The sequence below is a fragment of the Ammospiza nelsoni genome, chromosome 2 (genome assembly GCF_027579445.1).
Source record: "Ammospiza nelsoni isolate bAmmNel1 chromosome 2, bAmmNel1.pri, whole genome shotgun sequence".
NCBI classification, from domain to species: Eukaryota; Metazoa; Chordata; class Aves; order Passeriformes; family Passerellidae; genus Ammospiza; species Ammospiza nelsoni.
Window position 1 is genome coordinate 109,341,496 of NC_080634.1, and position 19,202 is coordinate 109,360,697.

Below are 19,202 nucleotides of genomic sequence, written 5' to 3' on the forward strand. Positions count from 1 at the left end.
CATCTAAAATTTTGTACTTTAGTTCAAGTGCTAATCAAGTAAGATTAATTGGAAGCTTAGTGACAGAATAATGGGAAAGATTTAAGCTCTAAATGGCGAAACAGCAGAAGAGCTTAATTTTACCAACTGATACTGGTCTTCACAATATTCAATTTTATTCTAATCTGAAACTATCAGACCATTTCCCACATATTAAATATTACTTATTCTAAATTTTGCTCATTTCTTTAAAACACGCAAACACCAAAAAAAAAAAAAAAAAAACCACAAAAAAACTGTCAGCACAAAAAAATCTCTTAAAACATGAGGATATCTGACATTTGAACAATTGCATACTTTCAAAACATAGGTCTTCATCTAAGTATTTTAATTTCTTCTCCTTATGAATTTTAAAATTACTTGCATTGTTTGCTTCTGTTCCATCTGAACCTGATCTCTTGCGTGATTTTACCCCACAAGTAGCCTAAACAACACAGTACTATGTTGATTCTGCCCCTACCCCAATCTGATTACTTTGGTGCCAAACCTTACCTAAGCTCATATTGGCAGTTTATATCACCTTGATCATTTCCCTTGTTCCAATTTTCCACTGCTATTTCTCATTTGAGCTTCATATTGTTATTTTTCAGTTTGCACAGAGTTGTGTGCATGCACTGAGAAGGATTAGAGCTCTGCAGATGCAAAGGAAAATCAGTTCTTATGATAACAGGTATAAAGGGAGGAATAATTTTTTATAAAGTATGTCACCTGATGTAAAATAATAGTCTGTTTGCCTATTGTGTTTAATTCTTATGAATATCCAGAAAGTAGATTCAATTAATGCAGTATCAATTAAAATAATGGCTGTAGAGTTACAGCTCAATCTTTTAACTCAAGAACAATGCTCAAAATGAAAAAGTTGAAACTAATTAGGTAGAGACAGTAAGTAAGGAATATCAAATATTGGAGAGTAGTTTTGCAAAAGCCAGAAATGCTATTGCAAATTAATTAACTTGATGACATATTACTAGTTAGGCGTCATTATAAATAAAAGTAAGGAAAGCCACTGAAATGACTTGTACTTATTATATTTCAAGTGACTGATGCCTGATTTCAAACATCACTTCTCTCTCACAAATCAACCTCTCTCCCTGTTTACCTGAAATTATTAAAGAGAAAATAATGCAGTTATTACCTGGATATTTGAGAATACAGATGAGGACATGCATCTCTCCAACATGTAATTTTTCCAAAAATAATATGAAGAATTTCTTAGTGGTAAGTGGAGAGCAAAGAAATCCCAAATCCCATAATTTTAACAGCAGTGAAAATATGTCAGTTTCTTCCTCCAATACTAAAGTACCTCTTTTTCTTGCTATCTACCTCACCAAACTCAAAGAGGACAGCACTTATAAACAGACCTTATTTTGAGGATTCTGAGTGGATTAAAATTTAGCTATCCTGATATGGGTAGTTGCAATAAACAGGAGCAAAAGTATGTGGTGGGATATCTGTGAAGACTTTCAAAATTGTTATTTTTGTATGGCCCCCTTGGGAGGATCACTTAGATATACAAAGCACTACATGAAAATAGGCTTCAAATATAGGATAGCTGACAGTGTCATGTTTTAAAAAAATCAGAATTGTTTGCATAAAGAAAAATGAAGTATTCTGTATGAAGAACTGAGGAAGCTTTCTGTATGAATTTCTTTGCTTACTAAATGAAAATCAAGCAGCAGTTTCCTCTTAACCATTCCATTTCTGAAAAAAATGCAAATATTAGGAAAAGAAGTGACAGTGACTGACTACACTGCAATCAGCCCAGAGCATAACTGGACTGAAAGCAGTTTGATATCACCCAAGGGAGGACTTGAATAATAAAGAAATAACTGAAGTCATAACAACTATTAAATGCCAACTTCAATTCAGATTTATTGATAAATCATAACTGACACTTCCATAGCACTTGTAAGATGATTACATGAAACAGAAATTCTTACAGCCACTGTTCAGAAAGTTTGATCTGCTCAAAATCACCATATCTAGAGCATGTACTAAAGGACGATTTAAAATGGAAGAAGGAAAAGTTGATTTATATGCATCATTTCTTCATGAAAAACAATCAGTGTACAAAAGAGTTTCATATAAGTTCAGTTTAGGATGCCATTTAGTTAATTAACTGAGCCATTTGCATTAGCAAACTCAATATTGACTTTAAAACAAAATCCATGTAATTCCTTTAAACTCATGAATATTTATCAGCCATAGTGTCTCTGACAAAGTTGGAGTAAAGATTTTATTATTAGGGGAAGATTAAAGCAGGCTACTAAAAATATGTATAGAAGATTTTATTTGCTACATATAGAGGAGTTTTATTTGCTTTTTATCTACGTTTCATGTTGCCTTGCAAGGCTCCCAGGACTTGACCTTGGCAAGTGTTTATTTGGTCTTGTTTTTTTCAAAATCTTCTCAATGGAATATTTGTAATATTCTCAACTTTCATTTTTATTAAAAAAATCTTTTTTTTCCCATGAATGCAGAAAACTAAAGCAGTCCAAAGAAAAAATGCCCCAAACAATTTTCTGCTTCATCTGGCTGTCTAGATTTTTAAGAAGCAACCAAACATACTCCCCCACCTCAAAGACTTGATTTGTTTTCCTTCTATGGTAATATGATCACATATATCACAGTCTTCTGAATATCTTTATTTTTATATGTAATACTTGTAACTAATTGTCATTCATTCTGCTCTCCACTCTCAACAATTCTCCTTTGTCAAGGGCATTTTTGAGCACAAGTCCCTCTACCTTAAATCTCTGCTAAATAATCTAGTCCAGGAATATATTTTCTTTATCTTTTTTTCTTATTCAGTTCCTGAAATCCAAAAGCAGCCACAAAGGCTTTAGAGTCTAGCTCTTTCAGTAATTCTTAATGAAGGATATTCTGACAGAAAAATTATTTTAAAATAAATGCAATATGCCCTAAAAGTCCTTTCCCTGGTTTACAGCAGAAAGTACCATATATATCCCTCAGGCTACACACAGTTCTGGGAGAGACAGTAGTGGTTAAAGACTTAAATTTAGGATTTTGCCCATTATGGCAAAATTGTATAAAGAAACTGCGACCACCAAAACCCACTCCCCATGTGAATGTGCTTCCTGATGGGAACTGGACTGTGAGCTAAGCCACCTGATGGGAGCTTGAGGTAAAATAAAGGTGATACTATTGTCCTATTATCTCAGGTCTAGGGAGAGGTAAACAAGGCTGGGAGGAGAAGAATATATCCACAAAGAATGCCAAACTCAGCAGTTGTGCTGAGAATCAGGTCTGGATCGGTTTGGGATGGGAGGATGAAAGTTTTTGGTTGTGTGACAAGACTCCATCTTCTCTCACACAAACTGGCTCAGTTGTAAGAGAAGATGGACTCCAAGAAGGCCACATACATGGGACATTCATGTGAGAGGCAGCTGAGGACGTGTCATAAACCATCAAAGACCCCCAAAGTGTCCCCCATATTCATTTCTAAGGCCTTGCACCAGAGGACTGCATGCGAGGCAACATGATGAAACAGACCCAGAGTCTGTTGCAAGACACTGTGTCAAACTTCTCCTCTGGGGGAGATACCTGAGGAGCATTCCCACCTGACCTAAGCATATATTGATCCATTGAACTCTAGTGTTTTTGGGACCCTTACCACTGAGAAGACCAGAAGAAAGGGATCAACAGGACACCATCAGGATTCAGGAGAAAATTGAAACTGCAGTGAGGTCTCCCCTCAGTCTCCTCCAGGCTGAACAAAGAACAAAGGCTCTCAGCTGCTCCTCACAGGGCTTTCCCTCAAGGCCCTTCCCCATCTTTGTTGCTTTCCTTTGGACATTCTCTAACAGCTTAATGTCTTTTCTGTATTGTGGCACCCAAAACTGTCCCCAACACTCAAGGTGAGGCCCCCCAGAGCAGAGCAGGACAATTCCCTCCCTTGCCTGGCTGGCCATGCTGTCCCTGATGCCCCCCGGGAGACGCTTGGCCCTCCTGGCTGCCAGGGCCCTGCTGACTCAGATTTACCTTTCCATCAACCAGAACCCCCAGGTTCCATTCCCACAGTGCTGCTTTCCAGCATCCCATTCCTCCAGGGCTGAGGAAGAGTTTAACTTTATTTTAGATAGACTGTTGCATTTGTGGGAATTTTAATTACATAGGCATGTTGCTGTACAGACAGGTCTATATAATTAAAGTATAATCTTTATCTTGTAAACAGCAAAGAGTAAAATATTGATTTTAAGCCTCTATGGTCCTTCTTAATAGAGATGGATGAAAAACCTGACACACAAAGGCAGTGTCTGTCTTGGAACTGAAGTTTTAGAAAGCCCAAGTCATTGCAATTGATTGGTGTGCAGTAGTATCTGAGCATTGCCCATTACAAGTGAAATCTCCCTCGGATACACAGAACTTTGTTGTAAAAAATGTGTAATGATTTGCCTGAAGTATTTGATATCTTGTAATTTGGCATCAATATTAACTCAATGTAACTCATATGTCAGCACATATGTATTGAAAATTAGTACTTCTTACATTCAAATTCTTGGCATAACTTCTTAATTATATGATTAATATATTCTGGATTTGTATGGCAAACAAGAATAATAAGGAATTTTAAGATGGCTGGCAAGATAATTTGATATATATTGTGTATATACACACATGCATGTATTCAATCATGCTTTTATGGCTTCAATGGCTAATACAGACTTTTTGCCCCTGCATGACTTGACTGTATTTCATATTTTTCTTTGCTTAGTTTTTAAATTTTTAATTAATACTGGCTGCTAGCAATATGCAAATTAAAAAAAAAAATTAAGTATATACATACTTGTTTCTTAGGGCTTGTGACACTCTCATGTTTGTCCAAAAAACATTTATATCAAATTTTGCTACACATGAGGCCACTTTTGAGTATGGCTGATGATAACATGAATGTGGACTACACTTAATTAGCCATCTATGACAAGCTGTCAGAGGAAATTCAACATAACAAAAGACTTTATTATATTTAATGGAATCAGGTCACTCATTAAATGAAAGTAAATTCAGGAAAATGTCAACCTTCTGATCCCTAAAATGCCAGTTATACTATTCTTATTTTAAATTGAAAGAACAGAAATCAAACTGCATTCATTTTCCAACAAATTTTCCCCTCCATACCACAAATAACAACAGCAGCAATCGCAGTAGTTCCAACTGTGAGCTCAAATTAAGTTGCATTGACATGCTGGAAATTTTATGTCATTGCAGGTAATCTATGAATAATTTCTACTCAAGGCAAGTTATAATACATGAACTATAACCTTGTTACGACTTTGTGTTTCTGCACTTTTGGGCCCATCTGTTTTTCTCTACACTTGATCAACCAAGCTAAGACAACCTACGCCTGTTCTGGTGGTACAGAAAATGTTCACAAATTATAGCCATGTCACTCCACTCTAATTTTTATCTTGTCCACATAGCACAACAAATTGATTTGCTGTGGAAATAAACAGTGAAATAGTCTCTTCAGTGTCTAGTAATTAGAACTAATACTAGTAGACAAATTAAAAGGCAGCAAAACAAAATGTCTCCATCAGGCACTTATAATAACCTTCATAATACACACAGTAGATGTTGTGAAGACTAAGGTGGATAAATGAGGAGAATGCTGATTTTGGCATCCAGCTTACTTTCAGATAATTTAGCTCATCGCTCTTGGCTGACAACAGACCAAGAATAATATTAAAGAGTAATAAACTCCTTCCAGCAAACCTCTGATTCCATGGTTCACTGGTCTCAGACCTAATCTATCAATCCATTTACTGCACAGTAAAAGGTAAGAAACCCATTACAGATCTGTTACATGCCATGGCAGGTGGTATATGACAAGAACTGAATTCATCACAAACTCCAGTGTTGAGTACCCTTTTGTGTGCTTTGAAGCACTAGGTGGTTACCTTACTTGGCTATCACAGCACAAGATATTTTAAGCTTTGAAAATAAATGAAAAATTCCCGATGTGAAGGCATAAAAATGGTTATAAACCACTTCATTTTTCATAATATTAAGACTTCACTAAGATAGTGCTATTTTCATTTTTACAAGAAATACTGGCTTTGGAGAGGGTACAATAAGTAAAACCAGGATAGAATTAAAAATTCTAACCTTTCAAATGTGGGTTTTAATCTTCATTCTCTGCCTAAACTATACTGAATGAGGTAACAGCCAATTGGAATCACTATTTAATAAAGTTCTATAAAGAAACGTGTCTCAAAATCATTATTGTCCAAATGAAGAAAAACTCTTCGCGTATCTACTCTCAAGGTCATCAGCACGTGATATAAACACCCAAAAGCAAAGACAGTTCTGAATTAAAAGCTAAAAAGATACTTTTATGTGACTGCAATTCCCTTCATACTAAATTTCTTTTCTAGGTTATTTCTATTGCTGTAGGGCAACACTTTCTGTGACTGTAAAGAAGGTTTGAACATGACTTATTTCAAATATATCACCTTGAAGGTTAAGACTCACAGGTGTTGTCCCCTATTCCCCTGCTTGGCAGATCAAGGCAAAACAAAAATTTGTGATAACTTTAGGAGATATTTGGCCACATCCTCACCTAGTGTAAATTTTCCCAGCTTCTCTGAAGCAAGCAGAATTACTCTAGTGTATACCCAATAAGGACCTATTATTTATCTGTCATGTATGTTTCATATCTTGAAAATAGTACCATCCTGCAAAATAAACAGTATATTGTTACATGTTCATTTCTAGCAGAGATGCCAGAAAACAAAACTTACAATTTGAAACAAAGGATTAAAGTATAGAATACCCTCTTAAGGGGGGATGGAGAGACAGAAAAGCCCCAGAGAAATCTCTATGTGATGATGTTTGTCTACTGTGCTTTGAGGAACACAAAAAATATATCCTCATCAAAACCGCTGATTACAGAATCCCCCTCAGGTGACCTAAGAAGTTTGCCTGATATAAAAATGCCCATCCTGTGAGCTTTGGCTCAGAGTAAATATCTCTGGGGTTTTTCCAGTGCTTACATATCCATATCTACAGCTGAACAAATGGAACATTAAGTTCCACTGTCAGGCTCACAGAGTTTCTTTCCATGACTTCTAGTTTTAATTCAGGCCCCAAATTTTCAGGGCAGAAAGTGAAACAAATAATTGAGGTTTCCTAAACAAATCATGAGTAACAGTAAAACATATGAAAATGAAAAAGTAATTATTTTTCGCTTCAGTGTCCTTGGGAGAATCTTACTGAACCCCAAAATAAGTGTCTAATGTTTCGGTTTGTTTTGCTTTGTTTTCTACATCTGCCAAGATCACAGAGAAAACAGAAAACCTGAGAAAGAGAGCACCTTCAGGGAAGATGTATGCATGCAGTATTGTAATTTTCAAATTCGATTGGTTTTGTAATTTTCAAATTCAATTTCTGTTCTTAAAATAAAATGGACAAAAAACGCACAAGAAAACCAAACCACTGCATTTTGCAGATTCTCTTCAGAGACCAAGGGAAAATGAGAACTCAGTTTTATACATCTCCATGGGTAGACAACAGAGATAAAAAAATCATGTGGTAAGTAATCTCCAAAGGAAGATTTCTTTCCTTGGTTTATGTTTTTTTAGTAGCAAATGAAATTTTTCAAGTAAGAAATTCCAAGAATAATTATCTTGCCAGAAACATTAGATCTAGGAGACATAAAATTATAAAAAAATCAGTAAATTGTAATGATTCACTAAACAGTAGTTTTTGTCTCACATATTCCACCCAAACCTAAGTGCTTTCAACAACATTCATGGTTGCTCTGTGGCAGGCGACCTGAAATATTTTTGCATCAGCCAGCAGAAAAGGAAAATTCCAAGTTTTTAGGTATATGACTAATCCATAAAATGCTACCTTCAGTGACAAATTTTCTTAAAATATATATATGTGATCTGACTAAAAGTTAATTAGTTTCTCCTGAAAACTAATGCTGTCTTTTTAGAATCATAGCTTAGGTATTAACACAGTCCCTGAATTCAGCTATGTATGTGCTTCCTTCAGCCAGTGGATAACATTGTTTTGATCTTGAAGTGTTCTGAATTCTTCTGTATACATTGATTTCAGAAGCCCATTTATAGAGGAAAAGATACTTCTGTCCAACCATTGATATAATGATTTATGTGTCCAGTCCAATCTGGAGATTGTGGATGTGAACAATATTTGTTATCCACTTTTGCCTGAGTCATTAGCTAATTTTCTGAACTTTGCCAGACTGTTTCTATTAGGAAGAAACTAGTAGGAGTTACCATATCAAGTTCTTTTTTATTTCTCAGATCTGTGCTTGAAATTCAACTGTATTCATGGAAATGGTAACAGAGAACCCAGGACGTATTCTTGACCAGAAGACTTTCTTTCCAGCAAGTTACTCAGAAGATTATTTTCTCACTCCCCCCCCCCCCCAAACTAAACACAATGAAATATTCCTTTTTGCCCCAGCATCCTGGTAACTTTAACAGATACCACAGATTAATGCCCCTGACTGACTTTGCAACAAGTCTCAACAGAAATTCTTCAACTGATTCTACCTTGATTATTTCCAAGCAGGCTAATCCATACCTTGGGCAGTAGTTCTCTGCACAATGCTTTCTATAATTTTTACCATGACAACACTCAAATTATGTACCTCTCTTTACCAGATTTGCTACTCAATTGCACCATTTTTCAACACAAAAATATGCTATTTCCACAATAAAACAGAACAAAATCCTCCCTTACCTCTTTCTATCAGTATGGAGATCCCAGAAAGCAAAATATTTGTTACTTTGCTACACAAAAACCAGAAGTGAATGCTTAAGGTTGGTAGAAGTGTGGTGGAAGGCGAAACAGTGGTTACAGTGTTCACCTTGGGACTGGGAACAGAAGAGATTTGGGAAGCGTTTCCATAAAGAAAATCAAGTATTTGCCTCTCACACACCTGAGTCACAAAGCCTGGAATATTTGCTGTTTCAGCAAAAGCAACAGGCTACAAAAATGATGCTGTGCATTCCACCCTTAAGTAGAAGAACTGTAATTTAGTGACTATGTTTGAGTGCAACATCATCACTCTTGTCACTAATGATCTTGGTTTGCTATCACTGTTTCTCACAGCTGTGTATTGTATCCATTTTTCTTCCTCAGGTTCATTATGCACACAAACATCTCTTCATACAGTGAAAAATTATACATACCAGAAAATATATAATGTAAATATTCACTGCAGATTAAAATTTTATATCACAGTTATATCAGTAATATGTCTAACCTTTAACAAACGATGGTGAGCCTCCTTCAGTGTACTCTCAAGCTTATGTTTTTTGTCTGGGTTCAGTGATGCACTTCCAAGTGCTATTCCTCCAGTTTCATTTAATCGTTTCAGTATTCCCTTGTGGGGAGGCAGCTCTCCAACTCTTAACTGGAACAGACAAATACAGCAGTTAAGATGAACTGTGGTAGGATTTTCAGCTCTCTTTTCTTGACCCTTATTGATTTGTGTATCAGCCAAAGGAATAAACTCAATTCAAGACAAAATAACTGTTGCTTTCTGAATGTAGAAGGCTGAAAAAAAAGCCCAACCCAAAAGAGACTGTATTAGTCAATCTAGTCTAAAGAGAGTTCTACGTTACATAATACAGGGTTTCTCAGGATATTAATCACTATTACATTACAAATTCCAGACCTGGATATACAGTACTTCATGTATATCAATTTTAATAATCTTTTAATAAGATATGGAGCAAGCACTTTGGAGAAATGGTTTAGTATGTTCCAGGCTGTGAACAGCCACCCAGATGGCATGTGGTGAAAAGCCCTCCACTACAGTTTAATGTCTTAATTAAGAATGTTCATGTATATTCACTAAAAAAAGATAAAATAATAAAAAAAATTAAAAAGGAAAAAAAAAAAGGAAAGCTAAAAGCAAAAGCAAGGCAGCATCAAAAGAATCAAAATGTACCAGTTCTCAAACACATATGTCGTTTCTGAAAACTTATATTGTCGAAGTAACTTAATTTATCAAGTTAGGTTAATCTCAGTTCAAGGGTTTTACTGTTCTGGGGTTTTTCCTTGTTTGTTCTTGATTATTAACAAAGGCAGGTAAGTATGAAATGAGCCATGCTGCAAGGTAATGCACTATCATTTGCTCCATTGGGATGTATTCCCTTTTGTGCAGTGCCAAAAGAAGGTGGACTGTAAAAACAAGATACAAATAAGAGATGCTAACCCCTTATATTTGTACTATATATCCTTTAGGAATATTATATAGGAAATATTTGTGTATGTGAAGAGTGGACCCTTCCTGGTTCTGAACAATCTATTTAGTTTTTGAAGCCTTAATCATTTCTGCAAACTGTAAGATGCATTTAACACTCTTTAAAAGAATTTATTTACCTTGGACCTGATATCCTCAACAACAGAGACTTATAGATTCCCTTACCAACTCAATGGCATCTTCTGCTAAACAGAAGGACAAGCTCACCACATGGTTGAGTCTCCATTTCATAAAACTACATTTATCCTATTTTTACTTAAAAAGAAACTTGAAGATAGATTTTTTACTAAATAATCCTTTAGATTGTTTTGTGATTTAACTTTGTTGTGAGAAGGATAGAACAAACTGAAAAGTTTTCTTCAGATTCTTTAATGCTCTATTCATCACTTGCTGAATTTGTTAAACTTGGATTTACAAAAAGGATAACTAGGTGCTTAACCTCAAGAGAGGATAGAAAAAACCTTTAGGCATATATTCTATAAGTATGCATTTTCCAATTACAGTTCAATTTATTATTGTATAAGTGATTAGAAATAGTTATTCTACTATTTCAAAAGACTAAACAGAAAAACTTCTGTTGAATATTTTTATCAGCATTATCAAACTCTAACATATTGGTGAAAATATTCCAGCCCTTAAAAACAAATATTTAATATTCTGATTGGATTTTTTTAAGTATTCTAAAAAATAAGTCACCTAGATGTTTAGTCTAGAAAATGCTGCAATGATATTTTAATGAGTTGACATTTATAATTATGCATGCAGTTCTGGATCCTCTTGTGAAATACTGAATGCCATTTAATAAGTAAGAAGCTATAAAATGTTAACAAGATGCCAGTAGAGAAATGCTATACATATAAACCAGTCATATTTTGAGTTAAGAAATGAGGATGAAAAAGATAACGACTAATTTCCTAGTTTTGGGATATTTTTTCTTTCAGTAGATCTTCCATTAGTCTTCTGGTTTTAGTATGATCAATATATATTTGTACCTGGGTTTTGAAATTCCCAGCTTTGATTTGTCTAAAAAGTTATATGGATGCTGTGTTTGATGTCAGAAACCATTTTGGAAAATAGCTCTTAATTTCCTTCAGTGTAGAATTGATAAAGTAAGAAAATATTAAGAATAGAGCTTATAATACCTTTACTTTGCTCAGGCAGTCTCTCAACTGGTCTTCATTCCCTTTTTCAAGGGGAGTACAAATAACGTTCTCTGTTTCCTCTAACCATAAAATCAACTTGTTCAAATCGTCTTGAAATTCTGATAAAATATTCTTTTCTTCCTCTATCCTGCAATAAAAATGTAAAATCAATGTTTTTATAAATTTATTTTTCTATTGAAGCACTTATCCATACTGAAGGATGACAAATAACTAGCTCTTAATTAGTATAAATTATTTTTATAAGTGGACCATAGATTTCTTTATATCAAAAATATCAGACAAACACCAACTTTTAACATGGTATTAAATGTATTTTAAAAGAAAAGATCAAGGCACAATTTGCAACACCACTAAATTCACCTTCCAAATTACATATGGCAGGTGGCACCAGAAAGAAAGAAGTTAATTATTCAGACTAAAATTTTGTTTGAAGTAATGGCAGGGAAGCCCAGTGTCAACAACTAAAAATTCTAGCATGGAGTGTAACCACACCGAACTTGTTAAACCTGACACAGACCTATTTGGACATATTAAACCAGATATTTCAGTAAGTGTGCCATGCACTTTGGTATATTAAGATTCACAAAAAGTAGGTAAGGTTCACTGTCAATAAGTAGGAATAAGATGGGATTCACAACACCTAACTTTAGATATCTGCTCTTCATCTCCAACTCATCTGTTCATTTTCGCTATGACTCTATAAATATACTGAGATGTGAACTTTTGTGCAAAAGCTTCTTAGAGTTATCAGGAGATGCAGGCAAAAAATATTTCAAGAGCAGCTGGGAAGAGCATTGGTAGAATGTGAATGCTTGGGATTAACATTTGGAGTGGGCCTTTCTAAAGGAGAAAAAATTCTGATTTGTATAAAAATACTTGTAATTCAACCACCAAAATTATTCACACACTGAGGATTACCTGTATGGAAAGATGAAAGATTAAATACTTACCAAAATTAAACAATGAAGAGCAGATCCTGCAAGGTGGGATATTTTTATTATGCCAATTTCCTCCTGTACACAACTTGTTCATGTAGTATCAGGACATTCACACTCACACAAAGGCCTGAAGATATTAATTCCTTCTGATGGGGCATAACTGGCCCAACTACACTGGTATGACAAGCAGCTATCCTGTTTTACAAGGTGCCATAAACCATCAAAAATACCTAAACTGCAGTCAGACTCATTTCTGGAGACTTCCACCAGAGGACTGTGCATGACACACAGTGTTGCAGCAGAGAGTGTTCAACTGCCCCCTTCCAGGGGAGGTACCTGGGCGCTCCCACCTGAACATATTGAACTTTTTGTGCAGGCTTCCCTTATCCCAATGGATCAAGACTGAGATCATCACTTTGACCAATGGGCATCAAAATTGCAATCAAAATCTAATTGCCTGATCCACTGATGGGCATCTCTTTCTCTTTCTTTCTTTCTTTCTTTCTTTCTTTCTTTCTTTCTTTCTTTCTTTCTTTCTTTCTTTCTTTCTTTCTTTCTTTCTTTCTTTCTTTCTTTCTTTCTTTCTTTCTTTCTTTCTTTCTTTCTTTCTTTCTTTCTTTCTTTCTTTCTTTCTTTCTTTCTTTCTTTTCTTTTCTTTTCTTTTCTTTTCTTTTCTTTTCTTTTCTTTTCTTTTCTTTTCTTTTCTTTTCTTTTCTTTTCTTTTCTTTTCTTTTCTTTTCTTTTCCTTTTCTTTTTCTTTCCTCTTCACTATCTATCTACTCTTATCCTTTCTTTTTCTTTCTTTTCCTTATACATTTTCTTAAGTGATATCTTTCCACCTCTATATTGCTTCATTTATATAGATAATAACCAAAATATCTGCAAACCTCCTTCCCACTGCAATCAAATTGTTCTGAAATACACCTGCCTACACACAGATAATTGGTCATTGAGTGTGTCTAATCTGCCCAAAGGGATCTACTTCTAGCAAGAACCTCAGTTACTCTGCCTTCAGGAGTGGGTTGGAACAATATCTGACCTAAACCCCCCTTGGCCCAACTTGATGTCATGCTCTGTTGTCTATCTCTGGGGGAAAGCGACCAGCCCTCACCTCACTACAACCTTATTTCAGGGAGTTGCAGAGAGTGATAAGATCTCCCCTCAGCTTCCTTTACCAAAGAAAAAGTTTATTTTCAACACATAAAAGTCAATATTCATAGCTACACTTAGAGTATGAAAATGCTGGTTGTAATTTATATATAAACTGAAACAATTGGCAAATTTGTGCTGCTCTGAACAGGATCTCAATATAGTTCTAGATCAAGTTCCTGGTTTAGACCTAGAATGGATTCTAAGTCAACAGATTTTTTTTTTTTTTCTTAAAATAGTATACCTTAATATTTACTAGATCTATAAGCCCGACATGTTTTTGTTGCTTTTTGTTTATTTTTAAGTGAAGAAACAAATTATTCTGGAGTATCTGCCTACAGATTAAGCAAATATGAGCTAATGGTTGCAAACTGTTCTTTGGAGGGAAATGTAAGAAATTATATTTACTGTGAAAACAATAAAATTCTCCAAAACTATTTACCCTTATATATATATTATGATTATACCCATATCCACAGACATATACCCATTTATACAAATATGCTAGAAAATGAACACCATAAACAGCAAAAGAATTAACAGCCCTACTTTCTTGGTTTTGTCTTAGATTTCCTAATAGAATCATGGATGAATATTTTCATGAACTGTCATTTGCCCAGGATTTCTGGAAATGCGACTGATATCAACAAAAAATGCTGATGCTCCTAGATACAGGAATATTTATTGTACTAATATATCTGTTTATTACAACTCTGGATCTCTTATGGAGTACTGTTATGCAGACAGAAATTCTGGACCTTTCCAGTGTGGACAGATTACTATTTGGATGCACAGGTCATGCAAAAAGAACCTACTTTACAGCATCACACTTATTGCATTGTTCTTCATTGAGAAATGTTCATGTTCATGACCTGAGAGGTCATATGCTCTTCTCAAGCCAAAATAGGTCATCTAAAACCAACTAATCAAAACATTTGCTTCTCAGAAAATGAGCCAGAAGTTAATCTATGCTGAGATACATAGCACTGGAACTATAAAAATGGAGGAAAGCTAACTTCCTGCAGTCCTGAAAGCAGAAGCACAACTTCAAATGTTTCTGAGGTAATATTCCTCCTTGCTCTAGTTATGGAAATCTGGGTATCAGGCTTCGAGTGTTATACCATAAACCACATAATGAAACCTCTGCCTCTCAACCTGACCAGGTACTCCAGAACCCAAGCCCTCAGCAATAGCTTTCATTTTTCTGTTTTCCTCTCACTTCTACTCATTTGTGAAGTGCATAGCTCAGTGGAGGTATTATGTGATGGTACCCTGAGGACAAACCTGAGAAAAATCCAAGTTTAAATTCATTAATTCTGGCACAGAAAAGGCATAGCATTCAACTCAATACACCCGAGAGCAAAATTATTGAGCTGCATAGTATCTTAAATGAGAAATCAAAAAGATTTCTTGTCTCCTAGAAGAGATAGCAATTGGCAAGATTCCTTTTTCATCTTAAGTATACTGTCAGTTTTATCACCCTTATGAATTGAGCTGCAAGTCTTAAAACATTAAAAGTTTTCCTAGTCATGAAGGAAAGAATTTTTACTTTGATGACTAATTTAAATACTGATCAGTAGGATGTTTTTTAACCTAAGACTTTCCAGGAATTCTTTCAGAAATGTTTTATGCATATCTATATCTATATCTATTCTCTATTGTCATCTATTATATATTATCTATATATTATCTATATATTGTCTGTTATCTATTGTGTATATATATATATGTATAATAAATGTGTGTGTGAGTCATTCTGTGCGTGTGCTTGCACAGGAGAGTTTCAGAGTCCAGAAAAAAATAATTCCATAGATCTACTTTATTCTAATCAGGAACAACATACAGTAAAGGAATTTAAAGGTTCATTGCAATTACCAGGACATGCAGGTGCACCTTATAATTTACTTTACCATCTCTTCTTGACCTGCTAGAATGTCACTTCTATTATAAATAACATCCTGCAAGACAAGTGTCATATTATGAGAGATGCTAAAACAAAGTGCTCTGTGTTAGCTGAACCGGTTAATCGAATTAAAAGTTTTTACTCAATGACTGATTACACCTTTTGAACAAACTGAATTCTATCACCATAATTACCTTTGGAACAACATACACATGTAATTTCTAGGTGTTTAAATCCATGGTAGCAATGAAAAATTAACATTTATTTGTTACACAGGGAGTATGGGCTTTCAAATCCTAAGGCTAAATAAGCTGGAGTAAGGAACATGATCCACCAGTCAACTCAGACATGGACAGAGCAAAAAAAAAACCAGTTGGGATATGACCTGCTGGCGAAGCAGGTGACTGAGGAATAAGATATGATTCCAGCACCTGGCCCTATGGAGCCAAGCAGATCCATCTCCAGCACAGGTCTACAAGTTGTTATATACTATTGCCTTATCCTTACAAACCAACCTAAGTTCCCAAAAAATCTTTTAAGCTCCTTCTCTGTTGACAAAAGGTTTATTTTATTAACCCTGAAGTATAACCCATTTTGACTGATGGAAAATTCTCATACTATAGCAGAAAAGCACGGAATTTCATATGCAACTTTTTGTCTTCTGCACAACTGCTATTCTTAGGATCATTACTTTGTATTTTGCACGGTAAAAAAGATTTCTGTTTGTATTTCTAAATTCATAGAGTCCCTTCATCAACTGCTCTGAATACATATCTTTTTATAGGAATCTTACATACATTACACTTTTGGAAGCAAATGTATCAATATTCAGTTTTTAATACTAAGTAGTAAATAAGTTATTTTTCCTAACTGCATTTTGTATATATGATAATTGATAGATTAGGGATTAGTTTTCCTACCATTATTGAACTGAATAAATAAAAAATTCTTATGTTAGTCCACAAAATAACATGGAAAGATTTTTTTTTTCAAACTATCATTAATCCTTAGTTCTATTTGTTAACTACTACATAAACATTCATGGCCTATATCAGAAAGTTTGTATTTCCATGTGCAGTGTCAAGAAACCACATGTAATATGTATGGCAGCTCAAGTATTTTCTCTATAGTCAACAATGTGATAGCAATACCATAGAAACCTGTAAATAATTAGTGAAACACATCAGATGTTTAGAGTTTGTAACTGCACACGAGTGATGTCGGATTTATACAGGAGGTGTCAGCGATAGAAATAAAATATACAATCATAGGAGTAGGACAGATCTGCACTTATGATTCATATTCCCATCTGTAAGTCCAATAATATTTTGGTGCCTTTCACTTTTTGTAACATTCAGGTGTCAATTCTGTATTTATTGTGTTTCTAAAATTAGGAATTAATTTAGCGGCTGCTACTGAGAATATGAGGCCACCAAAATCATAACAAAAATGTAGAGACAATATTTACCAACAAAAATTTAATTTTCATTCTTTCTCTAAAGAATGGATAATTATGCTTCATTAGGGTAAAGAACTTTAAATAAGTGAAATTAAAATAGCACATAAACTTTTGAAAACATATTTAGATGTAAATACTAAACAGTAAGACATTTAGTTAACCTGTTTGTAAACACAATAAAAATTTATGCCAGTAATTCTTTTCTAGTGATTCATTTTAAGAAATCTGGACAGTCAAAAAAAGAAAATTGTATCAATATATAGCTAATTATGTGCTGTAAAGAAAAAATATATTTATTGACATAACTGTCATAAAATCTCTTCATCCTAAACCAGTTTTTAAACTGCAACTAGAAGATAATCACAGCCTTCAATATGCTAAGTTTTCAAGTAAAGGAAAACAATCATTTGTAGTTAGTATGTTATGGAAGAAAAAGAATACCTAAGATATTGAATAAAAATATTAAAAAGTATGTTTACTTTATAACAATTAATATTTACTTAGAATAAAAAGCCTGTATTTTTGTATTCAGGAAAGTACTTGGACATCTTCTGGTAAACAGTCTTTGTTCTGTCATTCTTTCCGTAATTACTTCAAATTCGCTTGGGTAGAGATCTGAACAGGCAGTCTGCAGGTTCAAACTCATTAAAAGTGTAAATGTATTTGCAGCTAGAATAATGAAAAATTCTCTTCCATTCAACTGAACCCAATTTTAACAAATGTCAGATCATGATGACTAAAAAACCCCAAACTGATTACTTCTGAAACATTGAAGGAATCTATTTCCTGGGCATCTGTTTTCAAAAATTACACAAGAAACTTTTTGCAAAAGTGAAAAATAAAAAGACCAACCAGCATTACTGTTACAAGTCTTTCCAGAGCCTTATTCATGAGTCATCCTTTTCTCAAGCTCCTATGCGAGATGTTTCCTCTCCTCCTATGTACATTCCCTTGGCTCTCCCTGCCTGTCCCACGTGTTCCTGAAAGAGCAGCACCAAGCAGCAGCCACAGCCCTGCGGTTTGCTGCACACTGTGGCCCTGATGGCAAACCACCACATCCCTAAATCACCCAAAACTCAGGTGTCCCAGGGGCATGTCTCAGAGCAGACACAGCGTGCTGTGGCCTGATGTGTCTCAGGGGATGAAAAGGCAGAGCAAGCTTCTGTTGGTGCAGTTTAGAAGATTCAGTATTCAAAATGATTGTTGGAGTATGAAGAGGAAGATGCAGAAACTTTGTATTTCCCCTCTTTTGTCTGGCCTTACTAGCATCTATTCAAAGGGTCTTTGTGACTTCCCGTGGTCTCCAAAGTCTCAATTTCAGAGTCGTGCTGTACTAGAGTACAAACTCCAACTTTTCCAAAAACATGTCTTTTGTAGCAAAATGTTAACAAAAACTCAATTAAATTCCCAATTTGCTAACTACCAGTGTATCAGACTTTCAATCAAGTTCCACTTTATTCAACTGCCTGGTCTGTTTCAAAGTTTTCAGTAAGATAAAATGACTAGATGTGCTAAAATTACATTCTCATCTAATTCTTAGCGGGATGGATTAGACTGCAAGATACAGAAACTTTAAACACTGAATTCAAACTTCTACAGCTTTGAAACTCTTAGATAAAGGCAAGTGCAAGATAACATCCTACGCAAACATAACTCAAGCATAACCTCTTGATCTTCAGTACCAAAGAAAGGAGATTCAAAGTCAATTTTAAGTCTGTGCTTTGCCTGAGATCAGCATTTGACCTTTTAAAACTGAAAATGAGCTCCTTTTTACTTAAGAGCAGTACAAGTTCCTGAAATTGTTTTGAGATTTAGTTTGTTTTCTTGACTGTTTTTAATTAAGTTGACCTTTTGTAGTCCAAATAATTCTTATTCATTAAAACTGTCAGTCCATTACTGAGATTAATATTAGCATCTAGTGAACCTATGATCAGTTTCAGCAATTTATAGAATATCATGATTTTGATATGGTTTACAGTTCTTATTATTCAGGTAGTTTATTATTTATTCCAAATTATTTATGAAAACTGAATTAACATGGTGAAACCTTTTGAATTATATCTTGTTTAAATCTTTCCTTTTCAAGTCAGCTTGAAACTGTGGGGTTCATGGTGGTTACAGGAAATATTTTGAATTTACAGGGTCTTTATTAATGCAGTGATAGTATTATGAATAAATAGTAGACCATTTAACCATACAACCTCAGGAAAACTGACAAAGCAATTTTGTAAAATTCGTCCTCTCCTCCCCAAAATATAATCAATGCGCCAGAACATGAAAAATACCC

The 19,202-nt window shown here is 34.6% G+C and overlaps 1 protein-coding gene across 2 annotated transcripts in view; it reads right to left on the reverse strand.

Moving 5' to 3' along the window:
- The window catches only part of DMD (dystrophin), a 1,160,174-nt gene that overhangs the window by 370,709 nt on the left and 770,263 nt on the right, over positions 1-19,202 (reverse strand). For both annotated transcript variants that reach the window (XM_059491405.1, XM_059491401.1), the window contains exons 46-47: positions 11,446-11,593; positions 9,299-9,448 (exon numbers count right to left, since the gene is read on the reverse strand). In XM_059491405.1, the coding sequence (XP_059347388.1) occupies positions 9,299-9,448; positions 11,446-11,593 (298 nt within the window). The remainder of the gene's footprint in view (positions 1-9,298; positions 9,449-11,445; positions 11,594-19,202) is intronic.